The following is a 24191-nucleotide window of genomic DNA, read 5'->3' on the forward strand; positions in this document are numbered from 1 at the left end:
GTGGTCTGTGTTCACCACCTGCAGAACCACTCCTTTATTGGGGGTGTCTTGCTAATTTCCTATAATTTCCACCTTTTGTCTATTCCATTTGCACAACAGCATGTGAAATGTATTGTCAATCAGTGTTGCTTCCTAAGTGGACAGTTTGATTTCACAGAAGTGTGATTGACTTGGAGTTACATTGTGTTGTTTAAGTGTTCCCTTTATTTTTTTGAGCAGTGTATATATATTGTCACGACTTCCGCCGATGTCGGTTCCTCTCCTTGTTCAGGCGGCGTTAGGCGGTCGACTTCACCGGTCTTCTAGCCATCGCCGATCCACTTTTAATTTTCGATTTTCTTGTTTTCCTGCACACCTGGTTTACATTCCCTCATTATTTGACGTTTATTTAACCCTCTGTTCCCCCCATGTCTGTGTGTGGAATTGTTTGTTGTTACGTGTATGTGTACGTCAGACTGGTTTGCGCCGGGTTTTATGTCAACCCGTATTTGTTTATTGTTCTTAGTGCCATGTGTCTGTTCGCCGTAATTAAGGGCTCCGTTTGCTACCCAATTTTGCTCTCCTGCGCCTGACTTCCCTGCAGCCAGTTACGCATACCTTACACACACACACACACACACACACACACACACACATATATATATATACACAAAGAAAACAAAGAAACGTACCTTTTTCAGGACCCTGTCTTTCAAAGATAATTTCTAAAAATCCAAATAACTTCACAGATCCTCATTGTAAAGGGTTTAAACACTGTTTCCCATGCTTGTTCAATAAACCATAAACAATTAATGAACATGCACCTGTGGAACGGTCGTTAAGACACAAACATCTTACAGACAGTAGGCAATTCAGGTTACAGTTATGAAAACTTAAGACACCAAAGAGGCCTTTCTACTGAGTCTGAAAACCAAAAGAAAGATGCCCAGGATCCCTGCTAATCTGCTTGAACGTGCCTTAGGCATGCTACAAGGAGGCATGAGGACTGCTGATGTGGTCAGGGCAATAAATTGCAATGACCGTACTGTGAGACGACTAACACAGTGCTACAGGGAGACAGGACGGACAGCTAATCCTCCTCGCAGTGGCAGACCACGTATGACACCACCTGCACAGGATCGGTACATTCGACCATCACACCTGCAGGACAGGTACAGGATGGCAACAACAACTGCCCGAGTTACACCAGGAACGCACAATATCTCCATCAGTGTTCAGACTGTCCGCAGTAGGCTGAGAGAGGCTGGACTGAGGGCTTGTAGGCCTGTTGTAATGTTGTAAGGCAGATCCTCACCAGACATCACCGGCAACAATGTCGCCTATGGGCACAAACCCACAGTCGATGGACCAGACAGGACTGGCAAAAACTGCTCTTCACTGATGAGTCGCGCTTTTGTGTTTATCGTCAAAGGAATGAGCGTTACACCGAGGCCTGTACTCTGGAGCCGGATCGAGGTGGAGGGTCCGTCGTAGTCTGGGACGATGTGTCACAGCATCATCGGACTGAGCTTGTTGTCATTGCAGGCAATCTCAACGCTGTGCGTTACAGGGAAGACATCTTCCTCCCTCATGTGGTACCCTTCCTGCACAGTCATCCTGACATGACCCTCCAGCATGACAATGCCACCAGCCATACTGCTCGTTCTGTGCGTGATTTCCTGCAAGACAGGAATGTCAGTGTTCTGCCATGGCCAGCGAAGAGCCCAGATCTCATTCCCATTGAGCACGTCTGGGACCTGTTGGATTGGAGGGTGAGGGCTTGGGCCATTTCCCCCCAGAAATGTCTGGGAACTTGCAGGTGCTGTGGTGGAAGAGTGGAGTAACATCTCACAGCAAGAACTGGCAAATCGGGTGCAGTCCATGAAGAGGAGATGCACTGCAGTACTTAATGCAGCTGTTGGCCACACCAGATACTGACTGTTACTTTGGATTTTGACCCCCCCTTTGTTCAGTTTATGTCTGTTGTTTTTAACTTGTTATGTTCATACACATATTTAAGTTTGCTGAAAATAAACGCAGTTGACAGTGAGAGGACGTTTCTTTTTTTGCTGAGTTTATATATGTATGCTGTAAATATATTTTTTGACAAAGTATGTGGACACCTGCTTGTCGAACATCTCATTCCAAAGTCATGGGCATTAATATGGAGTTGGTCCCCACTTTGCTGCTACAACAGCCTCCACTCTTCTGGGAAGGCTTTCCATTACATTGCTACCGGGACTTGCTTCCATTCAGCCACAAGAGCAATAGTGGCGTTTGGCGCTGATGGTGGGGGATTAGGCCTGGCTCGCTGTTGGCTTTGAAGTAAAGGCTCTGTGCAGCCCAGCCTAGTTCTTCCACACCGATTTCGACAAATCATTTCTGTATGGACCTCGCTTTGTGCACAGGGGGCATTATCATGCTGAAACAGGAAAGGGCCTTCCCCAAACTGTTGCCACAAAGTTGGAAGCACAGAATCATATAGAATGTCATTGTATGCTGAAGCGTTAAGATTTCCCTTCACTGAAACTAAGGGGCCTAGCCCTAACCATGTGTGTTTCCCACCATGAACAATGGAGGAGGAGGTGTGATGATTTGCTGGTGACACTGTCTGTGATTTATTTACAATTCAAGGCACACTTAACCAGCATGGCAACCACAGCATTCTGCAGTGATATGCCATCGCATCTGGTTTGGGCTTAGTGGGACTATCAATTGTTTTTCAACAGGACAATGTCTCCAGGGCTATTTGACCAAGAAGTAGAGTGATGGTGTCTTGCATCAGATGTCCGCAACTTGGGGGGGGGGGGGGGGTACTGTCACGCCCTGACCATAGAGAGCCTTTTATTCTCTATTTTGGTTAGGTCGGGGTGTGACTAGGGTGGGTAATCTAGTGTGGTTATTTCTATGTTGGCCTGGTATGGTACCCAATCAGAGGCAGCTGTTTGTCGTTGTCTCTGATTGGGGATCATATTTAGGCAGCCATTTCCCCACTGTGTTTTGTGGGATCTTGTTTCTGTGTAGTTGCCTGTGAGCACTGCATGAGCTTCACCTATCGTTTATTCTTTATTGTTTTTTGTGTGCATTTCACTCCAATAAATAAGTGGAACGCAGATCACGCTGCACGTTGGTCCGAGTATGCTTACGACGATCATGACAGTAACAGGGTGATTTAAAGAGAAATGTGTTGCTATGTGGCATAAAGCCAAGGGAGGAAAACTGTTAGTTCCATAGCAATATAGGCCTACTGTACTGTATATTTGGAATGCAATCATTGTGAAGCAGAGGAATGATCAGTCAGTTAATGATGCATAGCTGGTGAGGCTCATCCCATAACCTGTTGATGATCATGATCTTTCAGTGAACAGGCTGTGGGGGAAGAGAAAAGGTCACTGCCACACAGAAGACAGATGTCACCAGAATGGCTTGTACAAGCTGTTGATAAAAGCTGCTCGTGCTGCAGCTGATAATGAAAATAGCTGACAAACATCAGGATAAGATCATTTTCATGTCTATAATTTTTCACTGCATGCCAAAGGTTATAATCTCTATGGCATTTTGATGAATGGAAAGGCTTGATTTCAGAGCACAACTCAACACACAGAATCCCTGGGTTGCTTTTCTGACCAAGTAATGGCTATTGCTATGGTCTGAGTAGCTGATATTCTTCTTCAAATATTTTGTCTCACTCAATATGATAGAAATCCACTTTTATACAGATTCTGAACTCTGGGATTATGTTTTATTAATGTTAACTTGTAAAACAGCTGGAACCGCATGAGTAATTTAATGTCACAATTGCAGGAGATTCTTTTCATTTATTTTCTTTGCTGAATATCGCACAAGCCATTTCCCTCATTACCCGCTCTGGCTTTTCCAAAATTCCAGTGCTGTTGAACTCACCCTTGTTGAGGGGATGCTCCCAATTTGCAGTGCTGCGGCCCTCAAAAGCACGCTTCATTGCAGTCCAGGTTGAGTTGTAATTGTGTTTCTGCTCTTATCTGTTATACGAAAGCGTATAGACTCTTATCTGAAATGGAAACTAAGCTTAGACTCTTCAGTGGAGTAGAGCCCACTCATAGGTATGAGTAAACTACGTTTGTTACTTGGTGTAGCCCATCGCCTCTAATCTGGAATTGAGGGTTCCATAGACTTCCTGACAATGGATGTGTGACTATAATCCGAGTTGCTACAGTCCACACACTCATACAGAATACAATGTTTGTGTACCTGATCTGGAGAAGAGACTGTTGAAAGACTATTGTTGTAATTATCTCCTTGTAAGTGATGATGTGATCACTTCTAATGAGTGTTTGGAGAGTCTCTTATCTAAAGGGAAGTGCGGTTGGTGCTTTATTATCCTGTCTGACTCTGGCGTTCCGCCAGCGGAACTCATCCCACATTCCACTGAAAAGGCAGAGCGCGAAATTCAAAATATATATTTTTGAAATATTTAACTTTCACACATTAACAAGTCCAATACAGCAAATGAAAGGTACACATCTTGTGAATCCAGCCAACATGTCCGATTTTTAAAATGTTTTACAGCGAAAACAGCACGTATATATATGTTAGCTCACCACCAAATACAAAAAAGGACAGACATTTTTCACAGCACAGGTAGCATGCACAAAGCCAACCTAACTAACCAAGAACCAACCAAACTAACCAAGAAACAACTTCATCAGATGACAGTCTTATAACATGTTATTCAATAAATCTATGTTTTGTTCGAAAAATGTGCATATTTCAGGTATAAATCATAGTTTACATTGCAGCTACAATCAGAAATTGCACCGAAAGCAGCCATAATAATTACAGACACCAACGTCAAATACCTAAATACTCATCATAAAACATTTCTGAAAAATACATGGTGTACAGCAAATGAAAGAGAGGCATCTTGTGATTCCAGCCAATATTTCCGATTTCTTAAGTGTTTTACAGCGAAAACACAATATAGCGTTATATTAGCTTACCACAATAGCCAGAAACACAAGCCATTCCCCAGTAGTAAAAGTTAGCGATCGTGACAAACCAGCAAAAGATATATAATTTTTGACTAACCTTGATAAGCTTCATCAGATGACAGTCCTATAACATCAGGTTATACATACACTTATGTTTTGTTCGAAAATGTGCATATTTAGAGCTGAAATCAGTGGTTATACATTGCGCTAACGTAGCATCTTTTTCCCACAACGTCCGGATATTTTTCTGACACTTTTTCTGACACACATATTCTGACCAAATGACTATTCATAAACATAACTAAAAAATACATGCTGTATAGGAAATGATAGATACACTAGTTCTTAATGCAATCGCCGTGTTAGAATTCTAAAAATAACTTCATTACGACATCCAGCTTAGGTATAGCGAGAGAGTACCCAAAAGCTGGGCGCAAACGACTAGCACAACATGTTCGACAGATATATGAAATAGCATCATAAAATGGGTCCTACTTTGCTGATCTTTCATAAGAATGTTGTACAAGGGGTCCTTTGTCGGGAACAATCGTTGTTTGGATTTAGAACGGCCTTTTTCCCTCTCGATTTAGCAAGCACACTTGCCAAGTGGCGCGAATCTCTCCATGTCAACAAACGGAAGAGAACGGAACACGGCAAAACTCCCGAAGAAATGTCAATAATCTGATTAAACTATATTGAAAAAACATACTTTACGATGATATTGTCACATGTATCAAATAAAATCAAAGCCGGAGATATTAGTCGTCCATAACGGCAGCTTATCAGAAGGCAAATCCAGGTCCCTCCTCGCGCTCTCCAGAAAACAGGAAACTGGTGACACGTCATGCCAAGAGCTATGATTCGAGTCCAGATCAAGTTACACACTCAATTTCTTCTCTCACTGCTTGTCGACATCTAGTGGAAGACGTATGAAGTGCATCTAAACTAATAAATAACAAGGACTTTAATAGGCAGCCCCTAGAAGAGTACATTGATTTCAGATTTTCCACTTCCTATCAGGAAGTTTGCTGCAAAAGGAGTTCTGTTTTACTCACAGATATAATTCTAACGGTTTTAGAAACTAGAGAGTGTTTTCTATCCAATAGTAATAATAATATGCATATTGTACGAGCAAGAATTGAGTACGAGGCCGTTTAAATTGGGCACGATTTTCCCCTAAAGTGAAAACAGCGCCCTCTGTCCTCAACAGGTTTTAAGGAGACTTTAAATGACCTCTTAGAGACATTCATTCACTGTATGGAGACTCATGACACTTATTGGGGGTGGGTATTATAGGATATAGCTTAATTTAGAGGATAGTATTTATTTATTAGTATTTATTTTAGCTTCTAGTATTTGGGATCTCTTTGAATCTGTTTTAGACAAGTCATCCAAGAAGCTTTTGAATTATTATCACATTAGTTAATACAGTACTGTCGTTCTGAATATTAGGTCTATTGTTTGCAAATGGATGGCTGACTTGGAGGAGGATGAGGCTTGTTTATGATTACTATTAGGTCTATCTACAAAAGGCATAGAGGCCATCTCGTTTAGATCTTTCTAGTACAGTAGCTCAGTTCACTGCAGCTCTCATCATGCTCCTTAGTAAAGTAAACGGACGGTGGGACGAACGGAGACCGATCCACAGTCCCCTCCCTGATTTCATCGTGGGGGACAACAATTTTTAAGGAGACATTGTATTGGATCATAACTTTTGAACTTGATGACTGTCTTTATCAGCGAGGGTGGATATGCAGGATGATAATGCACTTTAGATTACCTAGCTCTCTTTGCCTTTAAATCTGTCTCCACATTGTCACCGCATGGTCTATATCAGGCTAGAAAAGTAATATCTTCTATGATCTCCTCCGATGTCATTTATATGTTACATCTCAATAGATTGCAACATATTTAGTTTGTGTGTAGTTGTAGTCTATGGTTTCAAAAATGGTGCTTTACATTGTACTTTATAATCATGCTTTTACCTCACAAGCTATCATTCAATCCACATTGATTGGAGGCTGCCCTGCAAATGTAAAAAGGGACACATCAATAACTAAGCAATTAGCGCATCAATAACCTGCACTTCCAATCTTATTGGATTCAGAAGAATTGGATTTCTAATTGGATTTCTATACATGCTTGTGTTTTGCTGTTTAGTTTGAACACGTATTTGCTTTGCTCTGCTTTGGAACAATGTTACATGCAAGGAGGTACTGCTAGAACTCTCACGCAGCAAATAATTAAAGTCTGAAATTATTAGCAGCCCCCAAAAATAGTGAATTCTTTTGCTTGGAGAATATGGATCAAAGCAGAAGTTAAACTAGCGGGTAGTGATTAATGAGGAGGCATAGCAGGTTAGAAATAAAACATGAACATTACAATGTGTAAATTAGGCCATAACAGCAGAGTAGGATGGATATCTCATCAGCTCTAAAGTAAAGCTGTATTTTGTGATAAGGCGTAGGCCAGGCCTAATCTGCAACATGTTCCACATGAAGCCAAACAATGGTGTGTGGCTGACTCTGGGTGCTGCACCTGGAGCCTTGGGTGGAACAGACCTCTCTAGTATCACTCTAGTATTCGATCAGTCAGATTCTGAAGCTTTCAGTCTCGTCGTTACATCATGTCTTCGAGGTTAAGAAACATAATGTGTGTTTTTTTTCAACGGTGTTGGATCTTTTCTGTGGTGTTGGGTCCACAAGCTGCTTCTGTACACATTTAATGATGTCTAGGAGGCTCTCTAACCTAACCTAACCTTGAACCATCGCACTCTACTAGCTCTTTAAGGCTTGTGCATTGGATCTGCATTGTATTGTACAGCTGCTGTAATGTACACTGGGCCTCTTTCACTTTACTTACTTTCACTTCTGTGTAAGCTCTGGAAATTAAGTATGTATTACATACATTTTCAGTACTGGCTTTTGTAATTTTTGATATCCTCAGCACTGTGCTGAAGATCTGTGTTAGTGATTGAAAACAGTATCACACTGCTGAAAGAGCTACATTTTCAATGGGTTTAATTAATGTGGCAAAAATTACGGAGGGAAATCATCTGAAATTCAGAGCTGCTGACATTATCATCCCTAATGGTTAAATTGTTGATTTCAAAATATAAGCTTGAGTGCTCATTGCTCTCTATATGTTCCCTGTACACCACTAAGACGAGGAGAAAAACTCCAACATCTGAACCATTGTGTTTCAATAACTGCAAAAATGGGCATTTTGGAAAAGGCCCTGTTAAACATAAATTTTTGAGAGTCAAACATTTTTACAGTGACAATGGTGCGCTTGGGAGAAAACATGTTGTACTGCAGGTAGAACTTTGGCTGTTGAATAACTGTTGTTTTCAGAGCACATTAAATATATCTGATAAACCTTAAGCCCAAGTAAAAAATGTAAGTCATTTTTTTTCTCTTTCTTTGTAGGCAAGTAATCTGGTGATGGACTTCATGGAACTGCACTTGGGAGCGGTTTTGTTGTGTGTCCTAGTGTTGGATTTCTGTGGTTGGGCTGAGGCTGGAATCCTGTACCGTGTCCAGGAGGAGCAGCCGCCCAGCACGCTGATAGGCAGCCTGGCATCAGACCAGGGCCTGCCAGACTCTGGTCACCTTTACAAGCTAGAGGTGGGCGCTCCATACCTGCGTGTAGATGGGAAGACAGGGGACATCTTTACCACAGAAATTCCCATAGACAGGGAGACACTGAGAGCCTGCCGCAGCATGGTCAGGGGCAAGCCCTGCTTCCTGGAGTTTGAAGTGTCTGTCACAGACCTGATCCACAACCAGAGCCCCAGGCTCATCGAGGGTCGCATCGAGGTCCAGGACATCAACGACAACACTCCGCAGTTCCCCTCCCCCGTGCTCACCATCTCTGTCCCAGAAAACACCCACATGGGGGCGCTGTTCTCCATCCCCCTGGCCACAGACAGGGACTCGGAGAGGAACAGGGTGGCCGACTACGCCCTAACCGCGGGGCCAGATGCAGCAACTCTCTTCGGCCTGCAAGTGGCAGAGGACAGGGGAGAGATGCTGCCCCAACTCATCGTCCTGGGAAGTCTGGATCGGGAGCTCAAGGACAGTTACGACCTGAACATTAAGGCTGTGGACGGAGGTAACCCCCAGCGCTACAGTAGTGCCTTGCTGAGAGTGGTGGTTGCAGACGCAAACGACAATGTGCCAAAGTTTGACAAGGCCGCGTATGAGGCTGAGGTGTCAGAAAACAGCCCTGTGGGACACTCTGTGTTGCAGGTATAACATTTAAATCTTGCAGAGTGATCAGTGTGTTGTGTACGCTACTGTATAGATTTATACAACTCTTACTATGAGAAGACATAGTGGTTTGTATATCCACAACTCATTAGGATCTGGCATGTAGTGCTAGGTTTCTAAGCTTTACCATGATGAAATGCCTGAATTTACAAGTTCTCAGAAAGGCATCTTATTGAACTGTTGCCAAAAGCAGCAGAGCCAATTTCTTGAAAGTTTTTTGAACAATTAGTCCACTCAGGAAATGTTCTTCCTGAGTGGGTGTTTTGGTTTACAGTTTTTGAGCTGAAAAAAAAACCTCAGTTGACATTTGCATTCTTTACAAGCATGTGTCTCTGAAGCTGAGATGGTGTGTTTTCATATTATGGCAAAATATTTTGAATATGCACATTTAGAGGCCCTTGCTTATCTCCCACCTGCTGTAAGCTAACTTCAATGACAAACCTAAACCCCTTACCCATACCTCCATTTGCTAACATAATCCCTGAATTCTTACCCTTATTTCAACGTTTTACATAATCCCTTGTCTCTGATTGCAGGTGAAAGCCAATGACTCTGACATGGGCCCCAATGGAGAGATAGAATATACGCTACACCAGGCATTAGATCCAGTGCCAAAACTCCTGCGCATTGATCACTCCACTGGCATCATCTATGTCAAAGGGCCTTTGGATCGGGAAGAAATCAGCGATTTGACATTTTACGTAGTGGCCAGAGACAAAGGTCCCCAACCCAAAAGTTCCAAGACCTTTGTTACCATCGAGGTGACTGACCAGAACGACAATTCCCCTGCTGTGGAGATCCGTGGGATTGGCCTGGTGAGCCACAGTGACGGTGTGGCCAACATATCAGAGGACATGCCCGTGGGCACGGCGGTGGCCTTGGTCCAGGTGTCTGACAGGGACGAGGGGGAGAATGCAGTGGTCACCTGTGTGGTGGCAGGGGACGTGCCTTTCCAGCTGCGCCCAGCCAGTGACTCGTCCACTGACAACAAGAGAAAATATTTCCTGCAGACCACCACCCCACTGGACTATGAGAAGGTAAGGGAATACCGTGTGGAGATTGTGGCTGTTGATTCTGGCAATCCAGCACTCTCCAGTACTAACTCATTAAAGGTGCAGGTGACTGATGTTAATGACAACTCTCCAGTGTTTTCTCTGACCCTATTCGAGGTTAATTTTGCAGAGGAGAACCAGCCAGGGGACAAGGTTGTGGACGTGGTTGCCACAGACCCTGACAGTGGCACTAATGCAGAGCTTATCTATAGCATCGTAGCAGACACATCTACTAGAGGCCTGTTTGAGATTGACCCTGACTCAGGGGAGGTGAGGGCACAAAGCCCTCTGGACAGAGAACATAGAGCACATTATGAGTTCAGGGTCACCGCGGCTGATAAAGGCTCCCCCAGTCACAGAGGAACAGCCACGGTCGTGGTCAATGTCCTGGACCGCAATGACAACGACCCTAAGTTCATGCTGAGTGGCTACAGTTTCTCTGTTCTGGAGAACATGCCCCCACTCAGCGCTGTTGGTATGGTGACGGTGCTGGACATAGATCAGGGAGAGAACGCCAGAGTGCAGCTCTCTGTGGAGCCAGACGGAGGAAGGTTTGTGGTTCAGAACGGAACAGGAACCATCCTATCCAGCATCTCCTTTGACCGGGAAAAGGAGAGCAGCTTCAGCTTCCGTCTGAAGGCCGTGGATGGTGGAGAGCCTCCCAGGTCCTCCTATGTAGGCGTTACCATCAATGTCCTGGATGAAAACGACAATGATCCTGTGGTCACCAAGCCCTCCAACTCATCCTTCAGACACCTGTCCCCTCTAGATTCCACAGACAGCCGTGTGGAGCTAGTGGAAGCTGAAGACCTGGACACTGGGCCCAATGCAGAGCTGTTCTTCAGCATCACTGGAGGAAACCCTTATGAACTCTTCAGCATCTCCTCCACTACTGGGGAGATCACCCTGGCCAAGGAGCTTACCCAGAAACATGGTGGGCTCCATCGCCTGGTGGTTAGGGTGAGTGACAGAGGCAAGCCTGCACGCCACACTACTGCCCTGGTGCACATCTTCGTCAATGAGACCATCTCTAACGTCAGCCTGGTGGAGGCGCTGGTGGGACACAGTCTCTACACGCCTCTGGAGACAGACATCGCTGGTGACCCTGACTACGGCCTGGCCGCCCAGCGCAGTAACATCCTGTACGGCAGCCTGGCTGGAGTGGCAGGCGTTGTCATGGTGATTGTGGTGGTGGTGTTTATCCGCCACCGCATTCAGAGGGAGACGAAGAGTGGCTACCAGGCTGGCAAGAAGGAGACCAAGGACCTTTACACCCCCAAGCAGGGGCCCAAGAACGGCAAAGGCAAGAAGGGCAGGAAAGGAAAGCCCTCCAAGTCCCCTAAGCCCTTGGGAGAGGAGGAAGAGGTCAGCCTCCAGAAGAGTCTCAAGTTCAACCTGGATGGGGTCAACAACAGCCCCAGGATCCACCTGCCCCTGACATATCCCCCAGGTAGCCCTGACCTGGGCAGACACTACCGGTCCAACTCTCCCCTGCCCTCCATCCAGCTGCAGGCCCAGTCGCCCTCGGCCTCCCAGAAGCATCACGTGGTCCAGGACCTCCCTGCCACTAACACCTTCGTAGGGATTGGAGGAGATGACAACTCAACAGGTTCAGACCAGTACTCGGATTATAGCTACAAGGCCAGCCAGCCAAAGTACAACAGCAAACAGGTAAGAGTCAGTTTATTTACTATTGTCTCTGACAGTGGTAGGAGGTGGTGTGTTGCTAGTTGAACGGCTGTGATATTTAAGGCTATTGATGGGGGTCTTAAGCTTGGAAATTCCACCAGAAAAATTATCAAGCAGTAGTTTCAGAATGCTCTTGGCTGCCTGCTTTTTACTGCTTGATTTACACACACAATCAGTACTTCAAAAAGGCTTTAGCAATTAGGATAACATACATTCACTTTCAGGGAGAAAGGGCACAAGAAATAGCTTTTGGTCTCTTTTAGGGAGGTGGAGAGGAGTCTGCCTCTCCTGCTTCTTCTCTCCCCTCTTCCCCCGGGTTCATTAAGCTAGCTGGTGAACAGAGGTGAGGAAGAGGGCGAGGTCCATGTCTGAGTGACTTACTTCCACTTCTGCCTGACCTCGTGTCCTGCAGACCATACAGGTCACATGTTCTTATCTTCACACTACACTCCACTCCGCCTGGCTAGGCTCTGACCCTTCTACAATTGCCATGGAAACATAAATATTAATTGGCTCAGAGATGATTAAATTGCAAAAAGAAATTAGGGACAGTACGTCTGTCCTTGTGCATACTGTATGTACTGATTGCGTGCGTCTCTGCAAGTCTATTAGCTTAACTGCGTGGTACAGTATGTTCAAGAATTGATCCTATTGTTAAGGGGAAATGGGTGACTGGGCTCTTTATATGTGTGTGACACTCTAGCCCAGTCAGTTACCACTGGTTGGTAGTTTCAGCAGATGTTGTCTGACAGTTTGGCCGATTGCAAGCCCCTGTGGGCGAAGAGAGTTAGAAGAGAGAACACCCACCCACTGTCACCACTGTGTCAGTGATGGACAGCATATGTGAGCAAAGTGACAATGGAATGTAGCCCAGCAGTGGGTTGTTTGTTTGGGTCTATGTGAGTATGTCTGTGTCGAGGTAGGTTTTGGGTATATCTGAGGATATAAATGTCCAGTCCAGCTACACGCTACTGCTACTGTGTTGTGTGCACCTGTGCATCACGCTAGCCTCTCCATCTCTGTGTTTGTGTTTCTCTGCATGACTGTGTATAGTGTTTTGAGATGTGTGTGATTTGATTGACAGGTGGCGCAAAAACACAGACAGATGTTGAAACTCATGTGACATACCTTAGCAGATGTTACCTCCATGTATGGCATCCCCATTCACATCAGGAAAAACAGATTTACCCAAATAAATAATAAAGTCGCTGCCTAGCGGAGTGACAGATGTGGAGTGGAGAGCTTACTCTAGTCAACCAAGCTGCTCTCAACAATGACTCACATTTTCAGTGGAGATGTGCTCAGGTGTCTGAGCCTCTCAAAGATTTTGGCAGTGTTGAATGTAAACACACTGGTGCTGCCATTCTCTGTCAGCACATATTTATATCTCTGGTGGTTTCACCTCTTCTCTCTTTAACTCCTATAACTGGATGTAGGGCAAGCATGTTTGACATGGAGGATGATATCTAAGAGTAAACAACCACTTCATTTTCCAGTGACATGATCTGAAGCCTGGACAGAGCTGTGTGAGTGTAGCCTATTTGAGTGAGTGAGATGTTACGGCGAGGTGGGATCTTACGGTTGGGTTGAGGGATATGTATCTATGGGTTTTCCCAACACGCTCTCCCTCGTTCCAAATGTGTGAAATTACGTGGTGGTTAACGGGGAGACCACTAGCTCACATTGAGCCCAGAGTGTTGATAATTAGCCCGGTTGGGCCAAAGATCTGACACCTTTTTTTTCTTCAAATAGCATTTTAATGATGTGTCCCTCCTCCTTAGGAGAGAAATAACCAGTGTGAGAGATATTAGCACACAGAGAAAGATCAAGGGAAAGGCCTTCCCAGTTCATTTGTAAGTGGGCGTGAGGAGCGCTTGTGAAGCCGTAAATCTGTACTTAAATTAAATCCACGCAATTAAAATGCCTTATTAGTCAGAGATAGCTAAATGTTGTCCCCCTGTGGGGCTCCGCCTTCATCTCAGCACTGCAGTGGGCAGCTAGCTAACTCCATCTCCAGCCAACCTGAAGGATTCTCAGAGGATTCAGGGCTAGCCTTAATTACCCCTACTTTATTATTAAACTGGCCATGCACTGGGTGAACTCTAGGCATCCCTGTGAGCTAGGATTACCCCAGTTTGAGTTTACTATCTGAGAGGTGCATAGATGCATTTCAAGGGGCGAGGCCAGAAGCAGAATCTCCTCTCCATCTCCTCAGATGTTTTACAATGCCGTCACACCTAATACTCTGTTTCTCACTTTCTCTCTTTCTGAGACCACATAAACCCTCAGTTCAGAGCAAATCCATGCCATCCATGATGGAGACTTTCTCTCTCTTCTGCTCTCTCTCTCTCTGTTTCCACCCCCCACCCTCTCTCTCTCTGTTTCCACCCCCCACCCTCTCTCTCTCTGTTTCCACCCCCCACCCTCTCTCTCGATCCATCCATCTGGATAGCACCCTTATCAGACACAGACACACACAGTGCAGAGACATCTTCTACTATCTGATTCAAAACACTACCAGACATTTCCCACCAACATCCTCTGTAGCAGGAAACAATGTAGAATTAGGAGGAAGTATTTCATAGCAGACCAAGACCCTAATTTACCTTGAGGGGAAAGACCGATCAATTGTCAGCAAATATTTTGTTAGTAGATACTGGAGAGAGATATACCAGTGAGGGAAATTCACCAGGTAATGAGTAATTCTAATACACCTGGAGCAACAGCAAGCCTCCCACTGGGGTGATCGAGTCAACACAGTGAGGACAAGGAAGAAAGCAGAGAAGCAAACGACTTCAATTAGCACACTGACTCTAATGAAATTGAGGGTCTTCGAACCAGGACACAGGGATTGATTTAATTGACAGCATTCTTAGACAGAATAGTCGAGGCTTGCCATCTGAGATTGGCTGGCCTGGCCTTGCATTAAGGGATTGGCAAATGTGGATGACCACAGAGATTGACTTGCCGGGGATGGTTGGTCTCGGAGACCCTATATTGGGTGTGAATGGTGAGAATGTAAAGTGAAATGACAGTGCACTCTGCACTGCCGCTGTGTTGAAGTGGGCAATTTACAACTAACTTTCCTTTGAGGACCAAGTGAGGCTCCAGGGCACATTCAAACCCACAGCCTAGCCAGAGCAAATGTACAGACAGGTTGTCATGGTAACTAATATGTGGCACCTGTACACAGGAAAAATGACGATGATAATGATCTTCAAGCCCAATGTGCTCCCTTATAACATGACTCCCTTTTCTCCATGTCCATTTGATCAAATTACCTGGCAATGCTGACTTGCTTGTTGATGCATTCGGAATAATATTAGAAAGTGACACTCTCCCAGCATCTATCTGAAACTAATGTAAAGCTAAGCCTTTGGTTACCAATGTTCCATTCTCATTTCTCTGCAGACAGATGCTTTCTGTGGGCTGCCCATGGTCAGATTCCCACTTTTATGTAAAAATACAAAGAGAAGCTCCTTTAGGTAAAACTCTGTGGAGGCTCAGGTCCCTGATGGCATTGCCTTTAGCTCAGATAGTTTATCACCACACATCCCAGCCTCCTTACCTTCTGCCAGGCGGATTAGTGCTTTTATCAATAAGCAGCTTAACGCCAAAGCGTCCCACAATAATGTGCCGCGGTATTTTCTCTCCTGCTGGTTTAACTTCTAGACTCCTCTCTCTTCCCCATCTCCCTATATCTTCCTCTCTTTCTCTTGCACTCTTTCTTCTCTCTATTCCTCACTTTTTCTAACTCTGAATATTGTTCATTCTCCTCTCGTCTGTAACTTGGAGCAGTATGAAATCTGTGTATTGTGTAACTAAGCTAATTTTCAAGAGAACTGTTTTCATAAGACCAGATAGCTATCGTGTTTACTTAGTCAGTGAACGCGCTCCCATCTCTGCAGTGAGGGAATTGAAAAAGATAAAAACCCAGACTAGACGGTCTAACCAAGCATCAGGATGGTGCATACCAATGGAAACATACAGAACCTCCAGAATGTTTAACATTGCAGAGGTGTTCTATCCCTTGTACACAGAGAGAGTGATGGAGAGGGAGAGAGATAGAGAGAGGGGGGTATGGGATGAGATGAGGGGTGAATGAGTGAGAGGTGAAAAAATGAAGGAAGAGGGAAGGGTGTGTATTTGTCTACAGGTCATATTAGGAACCCAGACAGAGACAGACAAGTGGGGAGGAGAACAACAGACCCGTCCGACATGTAACCCCATTAGAGGTCCTGTATAGAGCACCATAAAATCCATTAAGACCCATTAGGAAAGTATACAGTCACACATACACCTTGAAGGCCACTCAGCCACAGAGGTGCCCAGTTACACAGATTCAATCAAGCTTATTTATTTAATTGTAGATTTAAATGTCATATTTTGCATAATACCCAAGTCAGCATAAGGTTATATTTCACTGGAAATCTTTACACCCAATGGATTTTTATTCGTTAGGCTGTGGTATCTGATTACATGAGGCTCATTTTAATACATGATAATATCAATTTCTACAGTGTTTCAATAAGTTTGCCAGGACATGGATTGTTGGCAGTAATTGTTGTGATGTAGATTTTATTGGTAACCGTTATGCACATGACTGATTAGTTTTCTCATGTGTTTACAGTGTTTTTATCTCTGAAGTTGATTACATTTTCTTCATTAAGGCTGATTTGCTTTCATGAGGTCTGGGCTTGGCAGCAACTTCGGTTTTATAAGGTGCCCGTAGTAAAACGTCACGTAACCAAGAAAAAAATGCCCAACATTAAAGATGAATGTCATGAATAATGTAATATACTCTGACTTAAAAGCAGAACAGAATGCATCAGAAATAGTGTATTGTGTGCTTGTCTTGAAGTTTACCCCACTAAACTGCACTCGAACAACAGCACCTTCACTAGCAACTCCTCTAGCACCTCCTCTCTGTACTCATTTCTGGGGGAACACTGTATGCAGCTGTGAGGGCTCTGCACACTGCCTCTCGAGTGATTAGTGCAATGCTAATTACGTTTGATGAGTTTGACCCAAATCTTTGAAAGGCAGACGTGTTTAAGACAGCGATTGGGAATTTCTAAATCCAAAATAGCTGATTCCCTGACTTGGCCGTAAATGATTGTTTCCTGGTGCATCGCTGTGGATAATGATCCACTTTTCAAAATCACCCAAAAGCCCTGAAAAAACCCACTCTTCAATAAGTAATTGCATAATTTCATTTCCCTTGCTGACCAATGCTGGCTGACATGAGAAGTGATCATTATTTCTTTCTGTGTCTTTGCCCCACTAGGGACCAAGATACTAAAACATTTCATAAATATTGAACCCTGCTGGCTCTTGGGTTGCTGCAAAAAGATGTTCTCTGCTGTTTCATGTTGGCCCTGAAGAACATGACTTAATTGCATAAATCTTTGAAAATGGGATGATAGGGAAGAACTTAGCATCTATGACAATGGGAATTGTTCAGATGGCTAGGCCTGCCTGTATCAGAGTCATACACAACTTTGTTGAACTCAATATGTTCCAGCATGACAGATGAAAAGAAGCCTTCGAATAGATGAAGACAAAACCTTCCATGCTCAGTTTTAATGGCCTATGCGACCAAGCTTTTAATTGTGTTTCTTAGTCAAAAGGACACTTTATTGTGCATGCTTCTCTGAGACATGTTAATGTGCTTCAATCTCTTTCGGCTTACAATGCATGAATGTGGCTCTGAATGTATTTGTTTAGCCTACCGTGAAAAGTAATGATCAGCTCATGTATTTTAATTAAAGGTGTAGGCTAATATTCCTCAGGCTAGGGCCTATAGGGCATGCAGGTGTTATCAGGGTGCTCCAACTCAGTCTTGATTAACCTTTTGAAGATATCTGTCCGTTGCTTAATTGGTATGCAGCAGAATCATGATTATATTGGGGAATACTGATTTACTGTAGGTATGATGGATAGCTAGTGCCTGAAGTCTTTAACATTTCTCAATGTTATGGTTTCATCTCAATATCATGTTTGGAAATCCTTTTAATACAGTATGAAGTACTTTTTTATGTTATTAATGCATTTCTTCTCTCTACCAAATGGAGCTCCTTTCACTCTATTGACATTACCAAACCATTACCTACTCAGATATTTGTGCTTTAGGACTACTGAGAGATATTATTTTCATTATGGTTTTACACTGTTATCTCCACACAGGGCAAATGGAGAGGGAGAAGATCAGAGATGAGTGGGTTTGTGTGTGTGTGAGAGAGAGATGGACGAAGCACCAGTGTTAATTATCTGTTTAAAAACACTTGTCTGGATGATGAAATCCAATTAAAGTGCTTTAAATCAAGCAAGAAAATTGGATAAATACTGTAGTATGTGAGGCGATAAGGAGATAGGATTGAATGGGAGAGAGAGGCATGAGATAGGTAATTTGCCTCAGTGTCTCTGTCTATTGGTGGTAAAATACTCTTCCTCTTCCGCTCTCTCACCGTAGGACCAGCTCTCTCACCGTAGGACCAGCTCTCTCACTGTTGGACCAGCTCTTGGCTGGAGGAGACCACTGTAGAGGACCCAACACAAACACATAACCTCTAATAATACACATACTATAAATCATAATAAAAATATTACCCTAGTTGTTTAATTGCTCAGGAGACATCATTATCCAGCATGGCTGAATAATATATCTCTGGGTTTTACATATTACACAGTTGAGTGCACACCACAGACAATTCAGGTTAATTACCGTCGCTCAAGGATACACAGTGGTGTCCCCATCTGAGGATTGAACCGGCAGCCTCCAGCTCTTAAATCTGGTTGCCACATATGCCATGCCAAATAGGTTTTTTTCTCTGCTTCGACAGAGAGGTTTTCACTGAGGACGTAGACTACACCATTCATTACATGGAGGTGGTCGCAGGCGACTCTCAGCCAATAAATGAGTTTGTCCAATTCTGCCTGCGATGCATCAGGAGTGCTATGTCAGCATCCACTCTGCTCCTGGACCAGGGATACATACAGGGAGGAGGGAAGGGGGGCCATGGGTGCACTGGGCAAACGTAACCATTGTTTTTCCAGCATATTAGCTACTGCTTCACTAAAGCAAAACGTCCATTTTTCCTCTTCAACCTCCGTCTTTTTTTCATTAGGGCGTTCAGGCTTTGTAGGAATTAATGAGATTATATGGATGTACTTTATTATCAAACACTTAACAAACACACTCCAATATGATAATTCTGTCAATTACGTTTTTATATTTGTGTTCTAAATTATATTTCAATAGCATTGCTTAGCGGTAAAGTATTTTTTTTACGTGGAACGAGGCTAAACATACTAGGACTTTCCATTCTGGATATATGCCTATATACTATACTGAGTGTCGTTACAATACTGTGTCCATGCAAGCAGAAAGAATACTGTGTGTGCAAAATGAACTGTAGCTCAGGGTGGATCCTCGTCTTCAGTTCTGGAATGAGGGGCAAGTGTAGGGTGGAAGGGAGGTGGATGGATGGACGGGAGGATGGTTGGATGGAGTGTGGGGGGGGGGGGGGGTTGTGGGGCAGGGCCTGTCCTCGCTTTTATGAAGGAGAAGCAAACCAATCTGACAGTGACAAATGAACCATCTCCTCTCCTCAAACTGCCAGCCTCATCCCTCTCAACCTCCTCCATCACCCTTATAATCTTTCTTTCTTTCATCCCTCCCCGACTCTTATATCCACCTGTCCTACATATACTCCTTTCTTTCCACTTCTCTCTTGCTTTTACTCTCTCGCTCCTGCTTCTGCTCTTACTCTCTATTTTGCTTTTAGCCTCCCTCTCTCCTCTAACTTGCTCTCATTCTCCCTTCTCCTTCCTTGTTGTATAAGCACAGGAAGCTTTTGCCATGGAAAGGGTCTTTGTACATGATATATATATATATATTATTCCCGTGTGACTAGCCTAATATTCGAGCTACTAATACAACATTTAAATCCCATAGATTGCCTAGGGCTGTATTACAACTTGTATTGCATTTCAATAGTATTGTTACAGTCTAGTGCTATTTAGCTAACGGCAGGATAAAAGGTATATTTCATATGTGATTATTGTTGAGCTTTAATCATCGTCCTGCTTCTCTAATAGACTTTCTTTGCTTGAGTGTTGAAATGGGATGCCAGGCAGAGAAGGCAATTAATTGCTTGGCTTCCTTAGCTGTTGTTCTTTCAGCCCTGTTGTTCTGTGTATTGGGCTGAAGCCTGATAAGGGAGAGAGCAGCAGGGCCACCGTGATATGCTGTGGAGCTGTCTGTCTTAATCTTCTCAGATCCACCATGCCCATGCTAATACAGCTGCTCCAGTCTGCTGAAGACTACCCATTGTTAGGCAATAGTAAGAGGACTATAAAATCCAATACTCAATATGATCAACACAATAGAGTAGAGCAGTTACAGTACAGCCTGTACAAAGCCTACGCATTCTTGTTTATAAATGGAATACAGCGAGCAGGCAACTGATAGTTTATTATAATGCAAATTGTAGGGCCTGTACTGCAATAGTATACAGGGCAGTGCATACAAGATGAATGCAAATCTATCATAATTGACAGAGAATAAATTGCATATACAGAATAATGAAATTGTAGTAACAAAGTGTATGTATCAATCAACATATGGTCAAAACTGCAAAGATTATACAGATGGATCCGGGAAAATATGTAGGTTCACCGGCCCAGTATGGACTTTCATTTAGAGAAGGGTCCGTTGTGGGCAATGGAACGCATGACACATATCACGCAAATATTGTTTATCGATTCTAGTGCAATTTAGCAAGGCTGATCATTTTTTTATTCATACCTAGGAAGTAGAAAATAAACCGTATTTGCTTCCTAGTTTTTACATTGCACAGTCAATATTATGCAGCTCTCAATTTACTCATTTGTTGAACTCAGTGTTTTTTGTATTTGCTATAGGCAAACGTTTCCATGTAAGCCAACATTATCTTGCCATGCCTACCGATTTAGAAATCAGATTTTATCTTTCGCCTCGCCTTCTTGTATTCATGTCAGTGTAAACAAAGCACTCCCAGCGAAGACTGAGATGGTGCACCACAGGATTTTTTTTTGCTCTCTCAACAAAATGATTATCAGAAACTGCAGGAAATCTCCCTGGGACCGATTGTCTCTGATCTGCAGCCATATGAAATGTCACCTGAGATTTGATAAGTATTATATGAAGCAGCCAGTCCCCTTTGGAGATTTCCACTGAGCCACAACATAGTGTCTGCTATTGTTCTGCTGATAGAATTGTGCCTTTCTGTGTGTCATTGTGTGATAAAGCTCATTATTATCCCTGGAGATGATTGTCACCCTCTATTGATACATGACTGAAGGCCTCATTATGCTGTTTAACTGTTGGCAGAAAGCTATGGAACATGTTGACAGGGTTCATATATCTCATTCATACAAATCATTCATTACAGATCACGGAACGGTTCAATTGTGTGCAAAGTTGTCATCAAGGCAAAGGGTGGCTACTTTAAAGAATCTCAAATTTAAAATATATTTTGATTTGTTCAACACTTTTTTGATTACTACGTGATTCCATATGTGTTATTTCATAGTTTTAATGTCTTCACTATTATTCTACAATGTATAAAATAGTAAAAATAAAGAAAAACCCTGCAATTAATAGGTGTCCAAACTTTTGACTGGTACTGTATTCATTTGCAAAGATGTAAAAAAAAAAATAATTTTAAACTGTTTTTGCTTTGTCATTATGGGGTATTATATGTAGATTGATGAGGATAAAGCTGTAACTTAACAAATGTGAAAAAAGTAAAGAGGTCTGAATACTTTCCGAGCGCTCTCTCTCTCTCTCTCTCTCTCTCTCTCTGTCTCTGTCTCTCTGTCTCTCTGTCTCTCTGTCTCTGTCTGTCTGTGTATATATATATAAACAGTTGAAGTCGGAAGTTTCCCACAATAAGTTGGGTGAATTTTGGCCAATTCCTCATGACAGAGCTGGTGTAACTGAGTCAGGTGTGTAGGCCTCCTTGCACACACATGCTATTTCAGGTCTGCCCACACATTTTCTGTAGGATTGAGGTCAGGGCTTTGTGATGGCCACTCAATACCTTTGTTGTCCTTAAGACATTTTGCCACAACTTTGGAAGTATGCTTGGGGTCATTGTCCATTTGGAAGACCCATTTGTGACCAAGCTTAAACTTCCTGACTGATGTCTTGAGATGTTGCTTCAATATGTCTACATCATTTTCCTTCCGCATGACTTCATGAAGTGCACCAGTCCCTCCTGCAGCAAAGCACCCCCACAACATGATGCTGCCACCGCCATCCTTCACGGTTGGGATGGTGTTCTTCGGCTTGCAAGCTTCCCCGTTTTTCCTCCAAACATAACGATGGTCATTATGGCCAAACAGTTCTATTTTTGTTTCATCAGACCAGACCAAAAAGTACAATCTTTGTCCCCATGTGCAGTTGCAAACCGTAGTCTGGCTTTTTATGGCGGTTTTGGAGCAGTGGCTTCTTCATTGCTGAGCGGCCTTTCAGGTTATGTCGATACAGGACTTGTTTTACTGTGGATATAGATACTTTTGTACCTGTTTCCTCTAGCATCTTCACAAGGTCCAATGCTATTGTTTCAGGATTGATTTGCACTTTTCGCACCAACATACATTCATCTCTAGGAGATAGAACGTGTCTCCTTCCTGATTGGTATAATGGCTGTGTGGTCCCATGGTGTTTATACTTGGGTACTATTGTTTGTACAGATGAACATGGTACCTTCAGGAGTTTGGAAATTGCTCCCAAGGATGAAACAGACTTGTAGAGGTCTACAATTTTTTTCTGAGGTCTTGGCTGGTTTCTTTTGATTTTTCCATTTTTCCAGCAAAGCGGCACTGAGTTTGAAGGTAGGCCTTGAAATACATCCACAGGTACACCTCCAATTGACTCAAATGTTGTCAATTAGACTATCAGAAGCTTCTAAAGCCATGACATAATCTTCTGGAATTATCCAAGCTGTTTAAAGGCAGTCAACTTAGTGTATGTAATCTTCTGACCCACTGGAATTGTGATACAGTGAATTATTGTAATGGGTGTCGTCGGAAGGAAGAGACTAAGGCGAAGCGCTCTTAGAGTTCTACATAATTTAATCACGAAGTGAAATTAAAACAGGACAAAACAATAACGAATACAACGACCAAACAGCTTCGATGTGCAAACTCCCTGCACACAAACAAAGAACAAGATCCTGCACAGAAAGAGGGAAAAGGGCAGCCTAAGTATGATCCCCAATCAGAGAAAACGATAGACAGCTGCCTCTGATTGGGAACCACACTCGGCCAGAAACAAAAAAATACAAAACCTAGAAATACAGAACATAGAATGCCCACCCAAATCACACCCTAACCAAAACAAAATAGAGACATAAAAAGGATCTCTAAGGTCAGGGCGTGACAATTATAAGGGAAATAATCTGTCTGTAAACAATTGTTGAAAAAATGACTTGTGTCATGCACAAAGTAGATGTCCTAACCGACTTGCCAAAACTGTAGTTTGTTAACAAGAAATGTGTGGAGTGGTTGAAAAACAATTTTTAATGACTCCAACCTAAGTGTTTGTAAACTTCCGACTTCAACTGTATATATATATACACATGCACATTTGTGGCCTGCTGGAGGTCATTTTGCAGGGCTCTGGCAGTGCTCCTCCTTGCACAAAGGCGGAGGTAGCGGTCCTGCTGCTGGGTTGTTGCCCTCCTACGGCCTCCTCTACATCTCCTGATGTACTGGCCTGTCTCCTGGTAGCGCCTCCATGCTCTGGACACTACGCTGGCAGACACAGCAAACCTTTTTGCCACAGCTCGCATTGATGTGCCATCCTGGATGAACTGCACTACCTGAGCCACTTGTGTGGGTTGTAGACTCCGTCTCATGCTACCACAAGAGTGAGAGCACCGCCAGCATTCAAAAGGTACCAAAACATCAGCCAGGAAGCATAGGAACTGAGAAGTGGTCTGTGATCACCACCTGTAGAATCACTCCTTTTTTGGGGGTGTCTTGCTAATTGCCTATAATTTCCACCTTTTATCTATTCCATTTGCACAACAGCATGTGAAATGTATTGTCAATCAGTGTTGCTTCCTAAGTGGACAGTTTGATTTCACAGAAGTGTGATTGACTTGGAGTTACATTGTGTTGTTTAAGTGTTCCCTTTATTTTTTTTGAGCAGTGTATAATACAATATAGGTGAGGGCATT

General features: G+C 43.4%; 1 protein-coding gene across 1 annotated transcript in view; it reads left to right on the forward strand.

Annotated features, from left to right (window-relative positions):
• LOC129815246 (protocadherin-1-like) overlaps positions 1-24191 on the forward strand; it is a 119313-nt gene that overhangs the window by 3141 nt on the left and 91981 nt on the right. The window contains exons 2-3 of the mRNA XM_055868863.1: positions 8378-9199; positions 9757-11943. Coding sequence (XP_055724838.1) covers positions 8393-9199; positions 9757-11943 — 2994 coding nt within the window. The 5' untranslated portion in view covers positions 8378-8392. The remainder of the gene's footprint in view (positions 1-8377; positions 9200-9756; positions 11944-24191) is intronic.

The sequence above is a fragment of the Salvelinus fontinalis genome, chromosome 2 (assembly GCF_029448725.1).
Source record: "Salvelinus fontinalis isolate EN_2023a chromosome 2, ASM2944872v1, whole genome shotgun sequence".
In the NCBI taxonomy this organism is placed as follows: domain Eukaryota; kingdom Metazoa; phylum Chordata; class Actinopteri; order Salmoniformes; family Salmonidae; genus Salvelinus; species Salvelinus fontinalis.